The sequence below is a fragment of the Triticum aestivum genome, chromosome 2D (assembly GCF_018294505.1).
Source record: "Triticum aestivum cultivar Chinese Spring chromosome 2D, IWGSC CS RefSeq v2.1, whole genome shotgun sequence".
Classification (NCBI taxonomy): Eukaryota; Viridiplantae; Streptophyta; class Magnoliopsida; order Poales; family Poaceae; genus Triticum; species Triticum aestivum.
The window spans coordinates 52,067,722-52,089,244 of record NC_057799.1 but is presented as its reverse complement, the minus strand read 5'-3'; the positions used below and the strand labels follow the sequence as shown (position 1 = coordinate 52,089,244).

The 21,523-nt window shown below is 43.8% G+C and overlaps 2 protein-coding genes across 5 annotated transcripts; both read left to right on the top strand.

Annotated features, from left to right (window-relative positions):
• Positions 1 to 313: 313 nt before the first annotated feature.
• LOC123051499 (DNA-directed primase/polymerase protein) lies at positions 314 to 10,015 on the top strand. Of its 4 annotated transcripts, XM_044474384.1 has the most exons (16): positions 314 to 497; positions 758 to 828; positions 1,078 to 1,369; positions 1,457 to 1,587; positions 1,676 to 1,845; positions 1,930 to 2,076; positions 2,329 to 2,380; positions 2,792 to 2,966; positions 3,728 to 3,810; positions 4,789 to 4,998; positions 6,403 to 6,534; positions 6,618 to 6,753; positions 8,345 to 8,452; positions 9,124 to 9,189; positions 9,276 to 9,529; positions 9,614 to 10,015. In XM_044474384.1, the coding sequence occupies exons 3-16, from the start codon at positions 1,303 to 1,305 to the stop codon at positions 9,695 to 9,697; spliced, it is 1,815 nt and encodes a 604-aa protein (XP_044330319.1). In that variant the 5' UTR covers positions 314 to 497; positions 758 to 828; positions 1,078 to 1,302; the 3' UTR covers positions 9,698 to 10,015. The 4 variants fall into 4 exon arrangements, with proteins under 4 accessions (XP_044330319.1, XP_044330322.1, XP_044330321.1 ...); XM_044474387.1 differs by lacking the exon at positions 4,789 to 4,998; XM_044474386.1 differs by lacking the exon at positions 758 to 828 and having other exon boundaries at positions 348 to 497; positions 1,489 to 1,587.
• Positions 10,016 to 10,912: 897 nt separating this feature from the next.
• LOC123051498 (guanine nucleotide-binding protein-like NSN1) lies at positions 10,913 to 14,314 on the top strand. The gene is made up of 8 exons (XM_044474383.1): positions 10,913 to 11,314; positions 11,619 to 11,718; positions 11,807 to 11,980; positions 12,071 to 12,285; positions 12,577 to 12,841; positions 13,027 to 13,206; positions 13,282 to 13,493; positions 13,795 to 14,314. Exons 1-8 carry the CDS (start codon positions 11,051 to 11,053, stop codon positions 14,149 to 14,151), a joined length of 1,767 nt encoding a protein of 588 aa, XP_044330318.1. The 5' UTR covers positions 10,913 to 11,050; the 3' UTR covers positions 14,152 to 14,314.
• Positions 14,315 to 21,523: the final 7,209 nt, after the last annotated feature.

The window sequence follows — 21,523 nt, the reverse complement described above, 5'->3', positions numbered from 1 at the left end:
GAGCCCGGGGTGTGCGGTGGTGCTTCGGACCTCACAGGGGATTACGACGGGGGGTCGACGGTGCTCGCGGCAACCTCCTCTCTCGCTCCAATGCGCGGCGCTGCGATCTTTTCAGGAAGACGATGGAGAAGAAGGACCAATCGAGGAGGCACATCCGACGGCTAGCAGTGTAGGAATATCATACAGTCCTAGGTGGACCGACGGAATTGTTGCGCCGGTGCGCCGGCGCAGAGTAATGCCCTTTTTCAAAACGCTCTATAGTTGCAACTGCAGCGTGGGTCCAGCTTGCGCTCATTGAACGGCTATGCAACACCCCGATCCAACGGCCCGCGAGGCGGTTGATTTTGGGCTCGCATCGGCCGGACGACGCCTAGCGCCCGCCAAAACCTCCTCTATTCTCGCCGCTCCCACGGAGGCGAAAGGCAGCGGCGGCGGCTGCGGTTCCTGATCGGAGCGGCGGCGCGGCTGAGCAAAAGAGGCAGCGCTGCAGACTGCAGGTGCATTCCCTCCCCTCTCTCTCTCTAGTCCTCTCTCTGGCGTCCTCTCCCCCTCTTCCCCCACTCTGGTTACGATGGCTGCTGTGGACGTGAGCTCCGGCGGTGGGGAATGGAGGCGCCGACGGCGGGGTACGGAGGCGCTGCTCCGGCCTCCTCCCCCCTCTCTCGTTTCTCTGCTAGATCCGACATATCCATATGTTCTGTGTTCTTTGCTGCTCCTCCTTGTGCCAGATCTGAAGCATCTCTCCCTTTCTCTGCAGTTGGCAAGGAGGAGCGCCGACCCGACGAACAGAGGCGGCGAGGCAGTCCCTTTCTCCCTCAAAAATCAAAGGCATAAATATAAACCCTGCTGCACATAGCAACCGATTTTTGTTGTGCTTTTATATGGTTTGATTGTGTGCATACGAGAGCATACATTTGATTGCGTATGGACAGTGGGCATGTATTTCTTTTTGTATGGACAGTGAGCATTTTCTTTTTGCGTGGAACAATGCATATATTTGAGTGGCTATTTAAGTTCTCCGTACTGTATAGACCCTGATCATGGTGTCTTGTTTTTTTGTTCAATTTTGCATTGTAGATGGACAGCAAGCAAAAGAAGTTACCCCCCCTGTTGTTTGGCCCAGGAGAAAAATAAAAAGCGAGCGGTAGTTGGCTTCAACCGCCGCCCGAGCAGCCCTTTCGTGCTAACAGGAAACCAATTTCCTGCTCTCAAACATTTCTAGTTTTCTACCCCAAAACCACAAGCCCTAGCTATCAAGGGGATCAAACATCATCACACGGAATTTGAATCGATCTGAATCCAATGGGGTCTTCTAAGGACGATGTGGATCGCCTCTTCGCCTGCTTCAAATGCGGCGTCTCCCCTCCTCGTAAGCTCCCTTTTTCTACAAAAAGGGCTGGTTTCCCCCCCAATGTATCTTGATTTATTTGGTCGATTCGACTCGATTGGGATTCAGAATCGGCATTCAGGGTGAGACCGCGTCAGCAGGGCAAGAAGTTGCGGGTTACGCCTTCGGCGGAAGGCGATGGCGGCGGAAGCAGTTCCTCTTCTGCTTCGACACGGAAAGCTGGGGAAAATGCGAGCGAGGTGACATTTTTTTAAGTTCTATTTTGTGGTTTAACTACAAGAAACATGAAAGAGAAAGTGAATTCATGCGATTCCTGGTTCATTCCAGCATAGGGAGCCATCATCAGCTGCGATCAAATTCAGAAATCGAAAGCAGATGTCTCCAGTTGTGTTCTACGGTTCTCCGCAAGGTGTTCCAGTGAAAAAGCCAATGAGCCTCTTGAGGCTGCTTCGTGAAATCCACATTGACCTCAAGAAGCAAACTGATTTGATCTCCAGGTGTCTAGTTTAGTTGATGTTTCATTCGCGTGTGGCAAATGAGCTCGTTTTGTTCTGAATGCTGTTCTTTTTGTGGGTATGTAGGGATGTTGTTTGGGCTACATTCCCTAGGCAAGATGAGGCAATAAGGTTCTCAAAGGAACATGCACACACCAAAGTCTTCAGCTATCAAGATCACTTGAGCGGGCAAAGAAGATTCCTTGTGTCTACACATGACGAGTTCTGGAGAAGGTTGAGGCCTTGTTACATTGTTGACCTTCCCATTCATACATACCTTATAGCTTATATCTATCCATCTCAATCTGCTTGGTTGTTTCATTGTAACCTCCTGTTACTAGGGGGCGAAACAAGTTGGGCCCTCTGAATAAAACTGCATCATCTGTTACTTTGTGCCATATTAGAATTTTTGTCTTGTTTTCCTTAAATGGCCAATCATATCGATAATACCAACCCATTCTGCTCCGTGGTACCGTCTTCTTCCAGGTACAATAATATGGACCCACAGATTCGCCATCACTATGAAGTTATCCAGGAGGCAAGTCTCCATATCTTTGTCCTAAAAATGGTCACAAATTATATGTTACATGGTAGCTTACACAGAAAATTCTGTATATCACCTTATTTTCATGTTCTAGTTCCCTGTTATGATGGGGAGGATGTGCGGAAAGAGTCCGTAAGGACGTAATTATCTCTGGCTTTTATAATTCCTAACTCATAAACTTGGTAAAGAAAAGCAGGTTATGCTTGCCTTAACTTTACTCAAACTGAGTGTTTTTTGTGCATTATTTGCAAGCTGTCTTGCCAGGGGATTAATACTCACCATAGAGAAAAAAAATACTATTATGGTTTAAATTTGATGAATCAGTTTACATACATTAATGCTTGAATTTTACCACAAATGGTCACAACCTAAATACCGACTATAACATCTCTACTGATGCTACAGGGTTCACCTTGCCACATTTACTTTGATCTCGAGTTTAACGCAAAACTGAACCAGAAGAGAGATGCAGATGAAATGGTTGATACATTGGTTGCTGTCACATTCAGTGCCTTGCAGGACAAATATTCCATCGAAGGACAAGAAGAATGGATCATAGAATTAGACTCATCTAATGAAGGTGGCCCAGTTTGTTCCCCTTTGCATCTATTTTAACCCTGGAAAATTGCTTTCTATAAGAACGGTGGGATCACCCTACGATGAATACGATTAGCTTGTGCATGTTCTGGTTGACTGGTGGCTATGTGATTCTGTAACTTTTAACTTAATGTGAGGATTATTCTTGCATAATTATTGAGTAGATGTGTACACTAGGCATGTTCGGAAATCATATAACTAAATTGTATGGTACCACTTCTTAGTAATGCTGAACTGAGGCATCATGGCTCTCAGCCTAATCATGTTGTGAATTGTGATGCACCTGGATTCTTCTCTCAAGGTGCAGGGCTTCTCCACAGAGAAATTTGAAAATTTAATATTGAGAGTACAAGAAAGAATAAGACAGTACTATTACTAAGTAATTTGTCTAGGACAGGGTGAGCACAAGTTATAATCACGGTTCTAGAACAGTTGTAGTAAAATAAGCTGCAGATTTATATATTATCGGAGTGGATATGGTTAAAGCATGAGTTAGTTTTCATGCACTTAATGTATGCCTTTTCCACCACAAACAAGTTATTCTACAAGCAAGGAGTTGCTATAACTAGAACAATGTGAAAGCAGATTGAAGTTGCCTCTTATTGATTATTATTCAAATGTGTTTGCACCAAAGATTTCCATATATTTTTTAGTTTTCTTTGTTATAGACTAAAGTCTTGTTGTCATGGTGAACTTCTATGCTGCTTAATGGTACTCACATGACAACTATTGTTGTTTGCTTAGAAAAGTTTTCGCGCCATTTGATCATTCGTATACCAAAGACTGCATTCAAGGATAACTCCCATGTTGGTGCATTTATCTCTGAGGTATTATTCAATCTCAATCTTTAGTTTTGCTGCATTCTGTAAATTTATAAATTTCAGTTACTGAATACCTTGTTATGCTGGTTATATTTATCTTTTTCAATTGCTACGCAGCTTGCTGTACTGGTTATATTCAAGCAAACAACAAATCTAAATTTATACATTTTTGCAATACATGGTGGAAGTACATATGTGAAACGTCTGTTTAATGTGTATTGTATTAGCAGCGAGCCACCAATAGAGCAAGTACAACATAGAACATCGAGGAAAAATTACAGTCCTTTCATTCTTCCAGTAAGGGATTGAAAGCCCCTTGATAAACAGGTTCCATGTTATCTTCTAGAAAACATGGCTGTCACTGTTCAACAAGATAATTAAATAGTTGGGTAGTGTGGTTTCTGTTTCCTTTTTTTGGGGTGGGGTGGGGTGGGGTGGGGGGGTATTCTAGAATATTTTTGTTGTGGGAAAATAAAATGCTTATATTAGGGTTCCAACCTAGTCATACATGGCATCTGCATAGGCGGTCAGCACAAGTCAAGACAGTCAACAAAAGTCCGAGCAAGCTATCATGGGCCTAAGCAGGCCATAATGGTCAACAAGTCAAAGGAAGAGGGGCAAATAAAAGGACAAGTCAAAGATTAAGACATAGAAGCAAAGAGGTTCATTTGCCACATTTCAGGGACTTACCACATTTCAGGACAGACAGCTAGTCAATTCATTTTCTGTTTTCTTTTGTAATGAAAATACATCACTGATGTTAGAAAAACAAAAAAAAAACTTCGAATTTAAATGGAGACTATATGTTTTCCAATATATGCTTAAGATGTTTTTTTGGCAATGGGGTTTATGTTCAGAGAAATAGATTTTTTCGCATCCTTTGGGGTTCAAGGGCAGTGTTTGATTGTGTTGCATGTTCTATAACCTTGATAAACTGTATTGCTTCCTGTGGCTTCCAGAATGAAATATTATTCTTCTCCACAGATCTGCTCTCGGATCGCCGCTCAACGTGCAGCCAATCCCAACCTTGATAAGCTGTATATTACAAAAGATAGCGGCGCAGAACCTGTTGATCAGCTCTTTGTAGATACTGCTGTATACTCTCGTAATCGCTGCTTCCGTTTAGCCTTCTCATCAAAGTCTGGGAAAAAATCATTTCTTGTGGCTACTGGACGTTTCAAATGTAAGAACATGGTAAGCAGCTCTTGACCACAGGCTCGTTTTTATGCTAGACAAAAGATATGGCTTTAATGGATGACTTAATTGCAAAAAACCACCACAATTGTGGCTACAGAGTAAAAAAAACCACCACCTTTTTTTTTTGCAAAAATCAACCAGCATCCAATAGTCTGTTTACAGAAAACACGAATCACACGATTAAGCACCGATTGACGCTGAATCTGACTGGTGGGTGGGTCCTGCTATAAGTGATGATGTGGTAACCAAAACTCACACCGTTAGGGCTTGGGGCGAGCTGGTGCGCGTAATGTTGCTCCCCGCCCATCTCCTGCTGCCCAATGGAGTGTAGAAATAGCATGCTGCGGGGAAACAGGACGGTCTCCTGCTGGCCGGAGGGCGCGGCTCTGCCGTTGGAGATCTCGCAACAGCAGTTTGTCACGCTGGAAGCGAAGGGGAAGGTGGTGTGTGGGGTGCAGGGTGCTCCATCCCAATCGTCTCCCCCTCCTGGACCGGCGCGATCGGGATGGAGCACCCTGATCGGGATATAAACAATAATATTTTTAGAGAAGCTCTGAACTATGTGTTTACATGTACGGTTTATGTGTAAAAGACTAGGTTTACAGCTACTAGGCCTTGTAACTTTACTTTTAATAAAAGAGATGCATTTGTACATGTAACAGAAGAGAAAAACTAGACCCACAGGGGTTAGTACCCTGCAGATTTCTTATTTAAAATGGGAGAAAACCGTGAGATGCCCGCGGAGTCCAGGACTCGAAGGCGTGTGGGTAGGTGTGGACATGCACCTAGCCAAAATGAGTGACACTCGGTTCTCTTGTGTACATGTAACAAATCTGGAAATTCCATGAGAAAACTATTATCGCATTGTCAGTTAAAACTATAAAATGGCAATGCATTGCAGATGGTAAAATAAAGAATTTAATATTATATCTGAAAATATTTTGAAGCACTATTTCCAAATATAATGTAACTTAATAAGGTTCCATAAATGACCTGGGAATTCATCCCAAACCAGCTTTTTAAAAATAGGCCGGTGCAGACAGCTCTTTTTTCAGATCAAAATCGAGTATCGACTCATGCAACCTTCGAATTGTGGGTTGTGTCAACAGTTTTTAATATCTTTTGGCATGAGGAATTTAAATGAATGCTGAAATGCAGTCGGCGATTAGATTTTTGTCTGCACTGCAGTCCCTATGTGCTTGCAGTCTTGCAGACAAATCAACTTGACAGTTGCAGGTTTTCATGTGATGGTGATGCTATACAGTCTCTGGTTCCCTTTTCCTGTCATAGCGTCATTATCTTTTACCCCTAATGTTACCCACTGTTATCCACATGCAAACTTGCGAGGTTTATCTCAATATTGCATCTGATAGGCTGATATGATGTTCTATTTGTTTACAGAATGACAAGGAACTATTTATGGAGTCACTTATTTGCAGACTAGATGATGACTGCGATAAGCTTTTGATCTGCAAACTTGATTTGGAATGCAAGAAAGCATTACATTTTGACACTGAAGCCAGCGTTACACGAGTGAGTATTTGCGGTTTCATTACTGATGTATTTTTACTATGTTGAGTTTATATATGATTTTTTCTCTAATGTGCCATTCTTAGATTCAAGGAAAAAACTGCCGGGTTGCCATTGATACTTACCGAAGTGATTTTCCTCAAGCATATACTTACGGGAGATCTCCTTTTCCAGCTCTGGACGGCTTTATTGAATCTATAGCTTCCTTTGGAAGTGTCTCAGGTTTTTGGTTCTTCCTCACAGATATCCTTCTACTCCCTTCATCCGGAAATATGGGGCACATGATCTTTTCTTGACCAGCAATTAGTCCAACTACATGTAGATTATCTGATACAAAATCGATATCGGTGAGAAGTGCTTTTATACTACGAACCAATGATGTTGATCTTGTATCACACAGTCCACATACTGCTGAACAAATTCTCGGCCAGAGATAAATCTTGAGAAGCGCTGCACCTTCTATTCCTGGATGGTGGACTATTTTTGTTTGAGACGGTGGTCATTTTTCTAGCATACATTTATGTGTTATACAAGACTCAGTTTCAAAAGTTTTGTCTGCCTCCGGCAGTCTATTTGAAATTCTGAAATGTGTGTTTGTGGGCCGTCCTGTCAAAGAACGTGGTTCCACAACATGTCTATAGTAGTTATGTTGCCATTGATGGTTTTTATTCTGAAGATTCAAAATGGTAGTCTTGACAAACCCCTTAATTTTTTTATGCAATCATGAGTGATGAAACATAATAAATAATAGGGAGGATTGCTCATCTCCGAAAAAACATTGTCACCATGTTAGTAACTGTATAGACTTGTTATCTACGGTTTGACAATTGCGCATGTCCTGTACTGACGGTTTGACGTTCCCTATTCATACGGAGGCGCAGCACCAACCCACAACTCAATACTCAACAGTATTAACACATGTCTAACTTGGATGTAGCCCACGCATTTATTTAGCTATTCTGTTGTGTACTCTCAGCCAATGTATGCTATTTGAACTATAATCAACGGAATACGTGTGCATTTCAACTATCCATTCCAGCATTGTAGCTGAGTGGTGTTAGGTATATCACATCTTCTTTCCACTTCATGAGCCAAGATGGTTCACCGAGCAGCACTACCTCTAGCAGCACTGTTTGGTCACATCTGCTATTGCCTTTTCTACTCTACTAGTGCACCACATCTGCACAACGGACCTTTCCTGTCTGCTCCTTCAGGTCCAGGACTACTGCCCGTGATGCCACCTTTTCGTGGTGCTCCTAGCGAGATGCTATTTTTTGACTTCATGTCGACGTCCTAGGACTCCAGTGTGCTAGAGTAGAACAGTATTATCTTGTTGTCAGTTAAAACCGTTAAATCAAAATGTAATGGATTAAAAAGATGAATATAGGTATATATGAAACTTAGAACTTAGAAGCATATAATGTCAAAACATAACCTGAGCGTATGCTGTGTAGTTGTGTGCTGCTGCTGCCTTGGTGATGTATGAATACGGCACATTGCTACACTAGCATGCTGGCCATGCATGTGACACTACCTTCAGTTGGAAATGCGTCTTCCTAAGCCCCTCTACAGTAAAATAAAAAAGAATGGTTTCTGGCCATTAATCCTGAACTTTTGCTGCGCTGTTTCATTTGCTGAAGTCTTCACACTATTGGTGTTTCCACAGATAATATTGTAATATATTTTTAGTAGATTATTTCTTAGTACTCTTATTTGATTAATTTTATGCTGAAAGCAAATAAATGCTGCATTTTGGGAGATGCAAAAGTCTTACTCTTTCATCACTATCTTAAACATTTATTTATTATTGCAGGGAAAATTCGATGCTGGTACTGGTTTTCCCAAGATGGTTTAATGATTTATAGCATGTCAAGGAGTAGATACTGTGAGCATATTGGAAGAGAGCATAAAAGCAATCATGGTAACATTTTACCGTTCTCTGTATATGACTTCCTTGCACAGCAGTGCATTACTTTGTTGATGCTGCTTGCACATGTACCATAATCAGTTAGTTGAGAAAATACCATAAGTTTATACTGTATTTTGTGTATGCTACTATAGTGTTGTTTGGATGTGTACCATCATGTGTTTGCTCTTAATTTACTGTTAGCATTTTTGCAAGAACAAATGTATAATGGCCATGTGCTGCTGCAACAAATCCTTGTGTTATGTTCTTTGCCTTTAGTATACAATATTTGACCAAATAATACTGGACATGTTTGTTAAGCATTACAATCATCTCATGTTGTGTTCATCTGCTAGCTCACTCTGCTGCAAAATCATTGTAAGTGCATAGTATCATAATTCTCTATTAATGAGGATGCTTGAAGTAGTTAGCCTATAATAGCTGTAATGAATTTTTTTGCAAAAAAAATTCACAAACCCTACAAAGATGATCAAAGTAGGAAACATTAACTGTGTTCCGGTGACATGTGGCCCTCAACCCCCCTTTCAGCCTTCACTAGATGTTTTCAGTTTAGATGAATACTTGCAAGCAAAATTGCCTGCACATGTAGGTGTGTTTTCTGAAGTTTGTCACTACTTCATGTTAGCATATTAGCTAATCACTAATCCTGACTGACGGTGCACCAGTTATGTACATTGTGGATTTCCAAAGAGCTGCGTATTACCAGAAGTGTTATGACCCTGATTGTCGAGGTAAGAAAGGAACATTGATTGTTCCAGTAACTCTCATTTTTCACTATAATCATTTCCTCTTAACATGAGTGCTTTGGAATGAACAGGGTACCGTTCTCCACTGCGTGCCGTACCCTTGGATGTGATTCCTGAGCTCACCACCTCCATAGCCGGATCGGCCCGGAGAGATTATCAAGGGAATGTTGTAGAAATCAATATGGAAGGCGGCGGAAACTATGGTAACTCTGTTATGGGGAGCGGGGAGGAGGAGGAGGAGGATCCTGGTTGGTGGGAAGAAGCGGTGAAGTTTGCTGACAGTGTCGAGAATGTCGGTCATGCTCCTCCTGCATCTTGTAACTTGGTTAGTAGTTTGTGTCACTGCTCGCTTTTGCTCCCCCAAGTTTGTCGGTCGAAGTCATGATCCCTGATATGTGTGTATGCGCAGGAGGATGGCGGCTGTGATGATGCTGACTGGTGGACGGATGTGGAAAGGTTTATGGTGCAGATGGAATCACAGGGCGATGCATAGGGAGGGTTCTTGCAGCCACGGTTACTGAACACGTTCGTTCATGGTAGATGTAGATGTAGCTGCCATAAGGTACATAGAATGCCTGCCATTTGGTTCTCAGAATCTGTTTGAGGGAGGCGATGTGTATTTAATTGTTTGACAAGGTAAATTGCATTGGTAATCCACAGATGAGCCCAGGCTCCTCTCGATGAACAGTAAATTCAAAAAAATAGCAAAAAATGTATCTGAATTTTGTAGGCATCTAAGATGCTTGGATGTGCTAGGAGCGTGCAAATTTCTATTATTAGCAAGAAACAATGTGATGGTGAGATTTGAGGAGGGACTAATGGTATTGACATAAATTTCCTATTATTAAAAGAAAAAACAAATTGGTGTACAATGAGACGCATGAACGTATGGGGTTGCTCTAAGTTGAGTTTGTTTTTCTGGGCTAATTCGATAGATGCCATTGCAATTCTAGCAAATTTGAGAAAACTTTCAAAGTTTAAAAAGTGCCACTACAATTCTCATGTATGTCCATACAGTCGATACGACCGAGGAGAGGGAGTCAGGGAGCAAGAGAGGTTTTCTTTTTTTTTTTTTTAAATCAACACGTTGAATATTTTTCAAATACATGATGAATATATTTTCAAATACACGTTTTCAAATTTCTTTGAATACATGATAAACATTGTTTCAAATACACGTTGACCATTTTTTATGAATGTCATGTAACGTTTTAAAAACTTAGTGGGAACATTTTTTTTACATTGTATAAACATTTTAAATGGACATTTCTTTTGAAACCCGTGAACATTTATAAAATATCATATTTTCTTGAATGGTACATTTTTTTGGTGAATGTATGTTAATATTATTTTACATTGTACGGGCATTTATCTAAAAATGTCATAAACATATTTTTGAAACACGTGATTTTTAATTTCATTAACATTTTTAATGCTATCAACATTTTTTACACCATATGCACATTTTTTAAATGTGTGACATCCCTTTTAAAGATTCAACTAAATTAATTATTGAATTAAGTACGCAATCTAACAAATTAACGCTACTGGGCCAGCCCACTTCGCGCTCTGCGGGAGGGGAAAACGGGCGCATTGCTGTTTGGGCTAATTATGGGCGTCATGGCCCAGCGGGTCCCTCGCAATGGCCAGACACACAGCGTACGTCAAGGCCCATCTACCGGCTCCCTAAACCCTAGCACCTCTCCCCTGCTTCATCCACCAGCCGCCAGAGCCATACCCTCTCTCCCTCCACCGGCTCTCCTCTCCCTTCCTCGTCCTCCCTCCCTCCACCGGCGGCTCTTCCCTCCTCCTCGCCACCCCACCACCCGTCGTCGTCGTCGGCAAGATGCCGAAGAAGAGCAAGAAGAGCAAGAGCAAGCGCGTCACGCTCAAGGCGAAGCACAAGGTGCTGCGCAAGGTCAAGGAGCACCACCGCAAGAAGCGCAAGGAGGCGAGGAAGGAGGGCAAGACCGGCCGGAGCAAGGTCGAGAAGGACCCCGGGATCCCCAACGAGTGGCCCTTCAAGGAGCAGGAGCTCAAGAACCTGGAGGTCCGCCGCGCCATGGCCATCAAGGAGCAGGAGGACAAGAAGGAGGCGCGCAGGGAGAGGGTAAGCGACCGCCCGCCTCTCCTCTTACTTTCGCCCCTGGCGTGCTGCCACCAATTTCTCAGTGTTCGGTCGGGGTCACGAGACCAAATTATTAGTCGTCGTTGATGATCTTATTATTTCTCAGTGTCAAACGATCACTCTTCCATAGTTCCGTAGGTGTCATTAGATGCTTGCCTACATGGATTTGTTGGCTAGATGATGAGAGTTGATTTCCTTTGCGAACTCTGCCTTCGGAAGTCTATTGTTGAGGCTGTCTGATTGCAGAAGTTGAACACTGATCAAATATTGTGCCCTCCTATTTCAGGCTAGGAAGAGAAAGCTTGGAATACCCGACGATGAAGACATGGCTAATGACAATGACGCAGCAGAGGAGACTGCTGCTTTAGCGGTGCCTAAGACCAATGGTTAGCTTCTTTTCCCCCACTGCCGGCGTTTTTTGCGCCTACTGCTTGCGTGAGTATTATTGACTAAAGCTGCTGAATGTGTCTTCAGACCATTCGGAGAGAGCCTTCTACAAGGAGCTGGTCAAAGTCATCGAAGCTTCCGATGTGATTCTCGAGGTTCTTGATGCAAGGGACCCGCTTGGCACTCGTTGCGTTGACATGGAGAAGATGGTCAGGAAGGCTGATCCAACTAAACGGATTGTGCTGCTTCTCAATAAGATAGGTATAATGCAGCTTTTGATTACTTTGTTTATCATCGGTGTACCTCTCCTATCTTTCTGCATCTTATGGTCATCTTTTTTGTGGATTGCAGATCTTGTCCCCAAGGAGTCGGTGGAGAAGTGGCTTTCATATCTAAGGGAGGAATTGCCAACTGTTGCATTCAAGTGCAACACTCAAGAGCAGAGGACCAAGCTGGGATGGAAATCATCAAAGCTCGATAAAACAAGCAATATCCCACAAAGCAGTGATTGTCTTGGTGCTGAGAATCTGATTAAACTGCTGAAGAATTATTCCAGGAGTCATGAGGTATCCTATCTCGATGTTTTTAGAGATGATAGAAGACTGTCTTTGTTTGGGTGTATTTATCTAGCTTCATTTAGGAGTTTCACTTGTACTTCATGCTATTGAATTTTGTCCTTTTGCCTTGTTGTCCTGTTCCATGGAAGCCATATCAACATTGACAGCCAGTTTTATTTTCACGCACGCACCTAAATTTTCTGTGTGGACGTTGTTTAATCTCATCATGACATTTTGATAACTACTACTGATTTTACAGTGGTCTTGTGCCTAAATTTTACTATTGGGTTGTGTTTGCAGCTCAAGTTGGCAATTACTGTGGGTATCGTTGGCCTTCCTAATGTTGGCAAGAGCAGTCTAATCAACAGTTTGAAGAGGTCCCGCGTGGTTAATGTCGGTTCTACTCCAGGGGTTACTAGATCAATGCAGGAAGTTCAGTTAGACAAGAAGGTGAAGTTGTTGGATTGTCCTGGTGTTGTGATGCTCAGATCTGCCAGCAGTGGTGTGTCTGTAGCCCTTCGCAACTGCAAAAGAGTTGAGAAGATGGAAGATGTAATCACTCCTGGTAGGTGCTATCTTGTATTGTTTTTTATCATCATTCCAGCCAGCTTTTTGATAATTTATATTCATCCTAGTTACTGTACTCCTAGTTTACTTTGCTGATACTAATCTGACAGCAAAGCTAGTATGATAGTGTACCTGGAAATGCATCGTGCAATGACTTACTCCATATTTACTGTATTCTTGCAGTTAAAGAAATCCTTGGTCTTTGCCCACAAGAGAAATTGCTGTCTCTGTACAAGGTGCCAAGCTTTACTTCAGTTGATGATTTCCTTCAAAAACTTGCTACACTCAGGGGGAAATTGAAAAAAGGTGGTATAGTGGATGTGGAAGCTGCTGCGAAAATAGTGATTCATGACTGGAATGAAGGTACAATTGACAAGTTATCCTGTAATTGTTAATTTATTATTTTGTTTCCAAGCCATCTAACCCTCTTGTTATTAGGCAAGGTACCCTACTTTACACTGCCACCTAAAAGGGATGTTGTGGAGGACGCCAATGCAGTAATTATCACAGAAGACGGAAGTGAATTTAATGTTGATGAAATTTACAAAGCTGAGTCTTCATATATTAGTGGTCTAAAATCTATGGAGGAGTTCAGTCATATAGAAATTCCAGCTAATGCCCCACCAGAGATTGATGAAGCGATGCTCGAGGTATTTCTTGCAGCTTCAGTGGTCTTCCTTTAATTGACGCGGCAATGGTATTATTGTAGATTTTTGCAGCCAGCTACCCCTTTCTTGACAGTATTCTACACTTTGGTTCCTACATATGCTTGGTTGGCCATGTTCTAATTCTAACTAACCAAGTTATAAACTGTAGACCTGTCAAAGGCTTTTGGTAGACATAAACGAAGCAGGCTTGGGTATCTCTTGTGTTGGGAGACGTCAAGTTAACTTTCAAGTTGCATATTACTAGTAGTACAGCTATAGATGACATTTGTCTTGCACTGAACAGGATCCCCCAACGCAAAGTGCGCCTGTGAAGGACGAATCGATGTCGGACGTGAACGACCGTGAAGGAAGCAAGGCGGCGGCCAGCGGTGGCACGCAGCACGACAAGCTGTACACTGCTGAGGGCATCCTTGACCCCCGCAAGAAGAAAGCGGAGAAGAAGCGGCGCAAGGGGAACAAGTTCAGCGTGCTGAACGACATGGACGCGGACTACGACTTCAAGGTGGATTACCAGATGAAGGATGCCTCCCCCGCGGACGACGAAGATGGCGATGGCGGCAAGGGCGAAGGCGAAGAGCCCAAGGGTGAAGACGACAAGAAAGACGCCCCTGCTGCGGAGTGCGAGCCCATGACGAGTTGATGATGCCTGAGGTAAAACCGCAGGTTTTGGGAGTGCGGATTAGTAGGGAGGGTTGTATTACAACTGTATGATGTGGGCTGCCAACAATTGGCAGGAGTTTTGTACGCCGTTAGGTTTAATGATGAAGACAGATGCAACAAATGGGATGATGCTTGTTTTTTCCCCTCGGTTTTTTTTGTCTTGATAAATTAGTAATTACACGTGCACGGTTTGGACTGTCAAAGAGAGTACAAGAAAGAAAATAGAAAAACTGACGTCGACGTGATGATGGCGTAAGTTTCCTCTGTTAATTTTGGGGGCAACCTACATAGGCGTGTCTTCAAACTTCTGAACCCTCAAAGAGAATGCATTCACCTGTCAGCAAAGCCATAGCCAAGCTGCAGCATCACCTCTCCTCTCCTGAATCTGAATCAATAGGCAGTGTCAGCCAATGGGTAGGCCAAAGCCAGCCCCTACAGATGCTTCTCCCCATGTACAAATCACATATACAATCGTGAGCGGCAACGAGAGATCGGAAGTAAGTTTAAAGCGTGTTAATTGGCATCGTGATGACGTGCGTGTCTCCATGAGTAGTGAAGTTACTTCTTTTGCTCTGGTTCGTGATTCCCTATAGGAGAGAAGGAAACTAACGACACAAACTCTAGTAGAATCGTCATTGACAAAAATACGATGAAGACAATCGTCAAAGAATATGGAGACTCAAGAGCTAGTGGAGCGAAAGTCACAATGGCTAAAACACAACCTTCATATTTCACTTTTCATGTAGGATTTCGTTTGTCATTGGATACCTACTTCTTGGTAGGTGGGGACCAATTCCCACCTACCATGAAATTTCCGTCCCGCCACGTTCCCACCACGTGGGTGAAATTATGGAGTGCAACCCACGCTATCCCTCCCGTACTCCAAATATGAAGGTTGGAGACCAAATATGGAGCTCCCTTTATAAAATATATGGCGATTTTGACAGGTATGATGACTCTACTAGAGTTGTTTTTTGTGTGGTTTGTGCTACATATGACAATTATTATGCAATTTCGGAAAATATGGCGATTCTACTAGAGTTGCTTAAGATCGCCTTGCCCTTGCATTTTGTGTTGATGACGAAGTGCTTCGGGTATTTGTTCATGACGAAACACGTGGGGGCGAAGAGAGCCGGGAAGAAACACGCGAGTGGAGTGGGGATGTGGACGCGCACAATATCGCAATGTCAATTAACTCGCTTCAACTACGACGACAAGAGTCACATTATAAAATAAGATACAATCTCATTTTCCTTCTTTAACTATGCTTTCGCATCGTAATTTTACTTTTGTGGTAGTTTTTTAATACTAAAAGACATTTCTTCCCCAATTTCATTTAAAGAAGCTACATGTCTTTACTGCCAGAACCAACCATGTCATATGTGCGACAAATACTCGTCTAACACTTGTACGATGCATGCCCAGCACCCCTCGATCAACATAGCTGCTATACGTACGACATTTTCATGTCGGAAACACATACGATGTGCGGTTGCATGTCCTTTCGTCCAATCAACCAGCTCCATCGGGAAAAGAAAACCAATGCAGCATGTTGTCTAGTGAAGACACGTCAGATCGTATGTACAAAGATCGTGTGCAAAGCAATTTCGCTCGATCAAATAAACACACAAACGTGAGACGCGTGATGTAGGGTCGGATGCAGACCGGACAGTAAAACATCCGATGTGATTCAATTTCGCAGCGAGAACACACCACCACCCAAAAGGTCACTCATACATCAGAGGGAGACTTACAAATAACTTGCATCAAGCACACCACTAAGTAAGGCTAAGTATTTTCACAAAAAAGTAAGCCCAAGCAATTTTCTAAAAAAAGTAAGGTGAGCAAACTGGAAATAAGCAGCACGAAACAAAATGCTGAGAACTATGCAGACTAGCAAGTCTACCCAGTGCAAAGCAAACACTTCCATCAAAGGATCACACATGTTTGATTAACGACACAACAACAACAATAAGAAAACTCTAAGATCACCTTACCCTTGCATTTTGTCTCCTTTTCTTCAACCAACCAGTCTTGGTATCCATGATGTCCAACTCCTTATCGCTTGCAAGATCTCATCCGCGACTTGTTCCAGTAGCTTTGCCGTAGCCCAATCTTGCATCCTTCTTCCCCCGCAAGTCACTCCAAATATTAATCCAGGGTGTTCCTATGTATAATACATCAATAGGCTAAGCAAGCCATTTCTGCTGGAAGCAAACAAGGTTACGAGCCTTCCAAATGTCCCAGAGCACTGCTACAATACCCATAGAAAAAAACTTCCTTTTTCTGTCACCCATGCCTTCTAACCACAAATTAAAACATGTGTTAGCATGAGCAAAGCGGCAGTTAAAAACAAGGTAGCAACTAATCACGTTCCAAATATATCTTTGCCGGAGATCCATCCCTTCGGGAGGAGGAATTCGAAGTCATCGTCATCACCAACACTCCGGTCATAATTGGGATCAGTATCTTCATCAACACTGTCATCTCTGTCGTGGACTTAACACGGCAGATACCCTAGCAGAAGGATTTAGGTATGGAGCCATCGCAACTAGGCTAGCTTGAAGGGGTTAAACGGGACAAAGGACACAGAGAGTTTACCCAGGTTCGGCCCCTCTCAACGAGGTAAAAGCCTACTCCTGCTTTAGGTTGTATTGCTTGGTTTTCGATTACCAGGGAGCGAATACGCTTGACCTAGTTCTCGACTTGTTGTTTCTTGTCCTAACCCGCCGCCGGGTCACCCCTTTATATACACAGGTTGATGCCTGACGGCTTACAGAGTCCCGGCCGGCTCATACACAACATGTCCGGCTCGGTGACTAACTAAAACTTGCCTTACAATACAAGTTACACATATGGCGGTTCATCCTCTTGGGCCTCAAGTCGCCTCTGGGTCTTGGGCCTTCAATAGGCTTGCTTCATGACACGCCATCCTCATCTTTAAGTCGCCAGCGGTATGACCCGGCCCCTCCTGGGCGGGTTATACCCAATAGTTATATCCTCAACATTAAGCCCTGGGTTGATTAGAATTTGTTCACATCAATCTTCAGTACTTGACTTAGCAAAATCTTCCATCATCAATTTTATGAACTTGTGGTAACCCGCCATGACGTCAGCTCACAGATTTATGTTAACCCGCCATGACGTCACCTCGCATTAACTTCACAAGAATATCTCATCATATCTTCATCTTTAATAGACCTCTCGAAAATCGAGGCGTCCGTGCAATCACATAAACATTTTTGGCCTCCTCGATTCCCGCGCATGCCATCTATCCATTGCCTTATAAATAGGGACAGGGGGCCCCTATTTTCACTTTTACCCCCTGCTGCTGCCTCTTCTTCTCCTTCCTCTCGACGCTAACGCGACCAGAGCTCCGCCACCGCCATCGACCTTCTTCCACTGCATCAACTCCGGCCGCTGCATCACCCTGAACAGACCAGAGCTCCGCGGGGCACCTCCGCTGTCCATCAGCATTAGTAAGTTCGACTTCATCCCAAAACAGATCTGTACTTAAGGTTTTCACTTGTTCGTCGGTGTTCTTCGCCATTCTTCGTCTTCTCCTCTAGATCGAGTAGTTTTTGATCTGAACATGGTACCAAACTTGTGCGGTAGCAATTTAGCACTTGTTTTTAATATCCGAATACCTCCCCTCCATAGAAGATCTCTTCTGAGCACATGAACTTTTTTGCTGCCGCCACTTTAGGTTTAGAATTTTCTTCATTTTCTGAACTGCTGCAGATCCAAAATTACAATACCAATCTGTGAAAACTGTTTGTCCAACACTTAGCAATCCTTCACTTATAGATATGAAATATGATAACTGTTTGGGCGGCTTAACTGATAAGCCATAACCCGCCATGTACCATTAGTCCCCTTTTAAGCCGCTAATAGATATATCTGCATAACTCACTGCTATCTTCCGGCTTAACACATTGGCTCTTTATAGCACTTTATTACTTTTGAATCAATTGGCCGGCTTAACAGCAGAATCTTAAACCGACAATATTTCTTTCTTCTAGGCCTTCATCCTCAAAAATGACTAAGACTGTCACCGCATGCAACTGGGTCGTTTCCCGGGTCACCGAGGAAGCATTGAACGAATATGTCCAGACAGGTGCTTAGCCAAGAAAGTTGTCATCCATTGGAGGGTTCCAGGCACAGAAACCCCTCCTGAGCCCAAGGATGGTGAAGTAATTGTCTTCACTGATCATCTGCTCCGGGGTTTTGGCCCTCCCGACTCAAAATTCTTTCGCGATGTGCTGCACTTTTTCAAGCTCCATCCTCAAGATATTGGGCCAAATTCCGTTTCAAACATATGCAACTTTCAAGTGTTCTGCGAGGTGTACCTTCAACAGGAGCCCACTGTAGAACTGTTCAGGGAGTTCTACTATTTAAACCGGCAGACCGAGTTCATAGACGGGCCCAACCTAGAATTAGGTGGCATTTCAATTCAAAGGCGGAAAGAAGCCACCTTCCCAGCCGCCAAACCACCCATTCATCCCAAGGACTGGAACCAAACTTGGTTTTATTGCCAAGACACTTCTCCAAAAGGGAAAAAAAAATCCTCTGCCAGGTTATCGTGCCAGCCGGCTTAGCAACAGGCATCCTCTTCCTGACCGCATCAGCACAGCGGAACGGAAAAAATATATGCTCGTCTTTTCAAAGATCCGAGCCTTAATGGCCAACGGCTTAACCGGAATCGACCTGGTTCGCTGCTGGGTCGCATGGAGAATTTTGCCCTTAAGCCGTCACCCCGGCGTAATGTGCGAGACTGTTGGAAATATGCCCTAGAGGCAATAATAAATGGTTATTATTATATTTCTTTGTTCATGGTAATTGTCTATTGTTCATGCTATAATTGTATTGTCCGAAAATCGTAATACATGTGTGAATACATAGACCACAAAGTGTCCCTAGTAAGCCTCTAGTTGACTAGCTCGTTGATCAACAGATAGTCATGGTTTCCTGACTATGGACATTGGATGTCATTGATAACGGGATCACATCATTAGGAGAATGATGTGATGGACAAGACCCAATCCTAAGCATAGCATAAAAGATCGTGTAGTTTCGTTTGCTAGAGCTTTTCCAATGTCAAGTATCTTTTCCTTAGACCATGAGATCGTGCAACTCCCGGATACCGTAGGAGTGCTTTGGGTGTGCCAAACGTCACAACGTAACTGGGTGACTATAAAGGTGCACTACGGGTATCTCCGAAAGTGTCTGTTGGGTTGGCACGGATCGAGACTGGGATTTGTCACTCCGTGTGACGGAGAGGTATCTCTGGGCCCACTCGGTAATGCATCATCATAATGAGCTCAATGTGACTAAGGCGTTAGTCACGGGATCATGCATTGCGTTATGAGTAAAGAGACTTGCCGGTAACGAGATTGAACAAGGTATTGGGATACCGACGATCGAATCTCGGGCAAGTAACATACCGATTGACAAAGGGAATTGCATACGGATTGATTGAATCCTCGACACCGTGGTTCATCCGATGAGATCATCGTGGAACATGTGGGAGCCAACATGGGTATCTAGATCCCGCTGTTGGTTATTGACCGGAGAGGCGTCTCGGTCATGTCTGCATGTCTCCCGAACCCGTAGGGTCTACACACTTAAGGTCCGGTGACGCTAGGGTTGTAGAGATATATGTATGCGGAAACCCGAAAGTTGTTCAGAGTCCTGGATGAGATCCCGTACGTCACGAGAGGTTCCGGAATGGTCCGGAGGTGAAGAATTATATATAGGAAGTCAAGTTTCGGCCACCGGGAAAGTTTCGGGGGTTACCGGTATTGTACCGGGACCACCGGAAGGGTCCTGGGGGTCCACCGGGTGGGGCCACCTATCCCGGAGGGCCCCGTGGGCTGAAAGTGGAAGGGAACCAGCCCTTAGTGGGCTGGGGCGCCCCCCTTGGGCCTCCCCCCATGCGCCTAGGGTTGGGAACCCTAGGGTGGGGGGGCTTTCCCCTTGCCTTGGGGGGCAAGCAACCCCTTTCCACCCCTTGGCCGCCGCCCCCCAACCCTAGATGGGTTTTGGCCGGCTCGCCCTCCCAAGGGGGCTTATATAAAGGGGGGGGGGAGGGAGGGCAGCAACCTACAGCCTTGGGCGCCTCCCTCCTCCCTGCTACACCTCTCTATCTCTCGCAGAAGCTCGGCGAAGCCCTGCCGGAGACCCGCTACATCCACCACCACGCCGTCGTGCTGCTGGATCTCCATCAACCTCTCCTTCCCCTTGCTGGATCAAGAAGGAGGAGACGTCGCTGCACCATACGTGTGTTGAACGCGGAGGTGCCGTCCGTTCGGCACTCGGTCATCGGTGATTTGGATCACGGCGAGTACGACTCCGTCATCCACGTTCATTGGAACTCTTCCGCTCGCGATCTACAAGGGTATGTAGATGCACTCCTTTCCCCTCGTTGCTAGTATACTCCATAGATGCATCTTGGTGAGCGTAGGAAAATTTTAAAATTATGCTACGATTCCCAACAAGTACACCGGCAACTTAAAAGACCCACAACGCCACTGCCAGATTAAGTTGACTGACGATGATACCAATAACATGACCAAGTCCCTGTTGAATGAGAGCTTGGTAGATTGCAGTAAAACCGGACTGAATCCTTTCTGCACTCTCAACCAGCCACCAGTTGTAAGCATTATAACAATTTTCAGTTGAATCATATCTTCAATTAAACTGTCTTCTTATAACTATTTAATCTCCACAGGCCAATTCTCCTTTTTGGAATAGGAAGCTGCAGGATAAACCGGGCAAGAAGACCTGGACAAAGAATAAGGCTCAGAAAAGCCTGCCCAGCAAAAGACCAACACCCCCGAGCCTTTTGACTTGGATGACGTTGAGTCGGAGGTAGAACTCGACTCCCTTGGCTCATTTTTTGTACATCTTATTGATAATGATCACTATCAGGATGACGCGGAACGCAGCCACGCAGATGGCGAAGAGGTAACTATCCTTTCCTCCAACTCAGAACCTCTGCCAATACAGAAAGTGAAGGAAATATGCCCTAGAGGCAATAATAAAGTTATTATTTATTTCCTTATTTCATGATAAATGTTTATTATTCATGCTAGAATTGTATTAACCGGAAACATAATACATGTGTGAATACATAGACAAACAGAGTGTCACTAGTATGCCTCTACTTGACTAGCTCGTTAATCAAAGATGGTTATGTTTCCTAGCCATTGACATGAGTTGTCATTTGATTAACGGGATCACATCATTAGGAGAATGATGTGATTGACTTGACCCATTCCGTTAGCTTAGCACTCGATCGTTTAGTATTCTGCTATTGCTTTCTTCATGACTTATACATGTTCCTATGACTA

What these genes read in the sequence shown, in the direction of transcription:
- LOC123051499 (XM_044474384.1), top strand. Translation starts at nt 1,303, where the DNA reads ATGGGGTCTTCTAAGGACGATGTGGATCGCCTCTTCGCCTGCTTCAAA. An exon ending in ATGCGGCGTCTCCCCTCCTC is followed by an intron (nt 1,370 to 1,456) that starts GTAAGCTCCCTT and finishes ATTGGGATTCAG; the next exon opens with AATCGGCATTCAGGGTGAGA. An exon ending in TTATGACCCTGATTGTCGAG is followed by an intron (nt 9,190 to 9,275) that starts GTAAGAAAGGAA and finishes TGGAATGAACAG; the next exon opens with GGTACCGTTCTCCACTGCGT.
- LOC123051498 (XM_044474383.1), top strand. Translation starts at nt 11,051, where the DNA reads ATGCCGAAGAAGAGCAAGAAGAGCAAGAGCAAGCGCGTCACGCTCAAG. An exon ending in ATTATTCCAGGAGTCATGAG is followed by an intron (nt 12,286 to 12,576) that starts GTATCCTATCTC and finishes TTGTGTTTGCAG; the next exon opens with CTCAAGTTGGCAATTACTGT. An exon ending in GATTCATGACTGGAATGAAG is followed by an intron (nt 13,207 to 13,281) that starts GTACAATTGACA and finishes TCTTGTTATTAG; the next exon opens with GCAAGGTACCCTACTTTACA.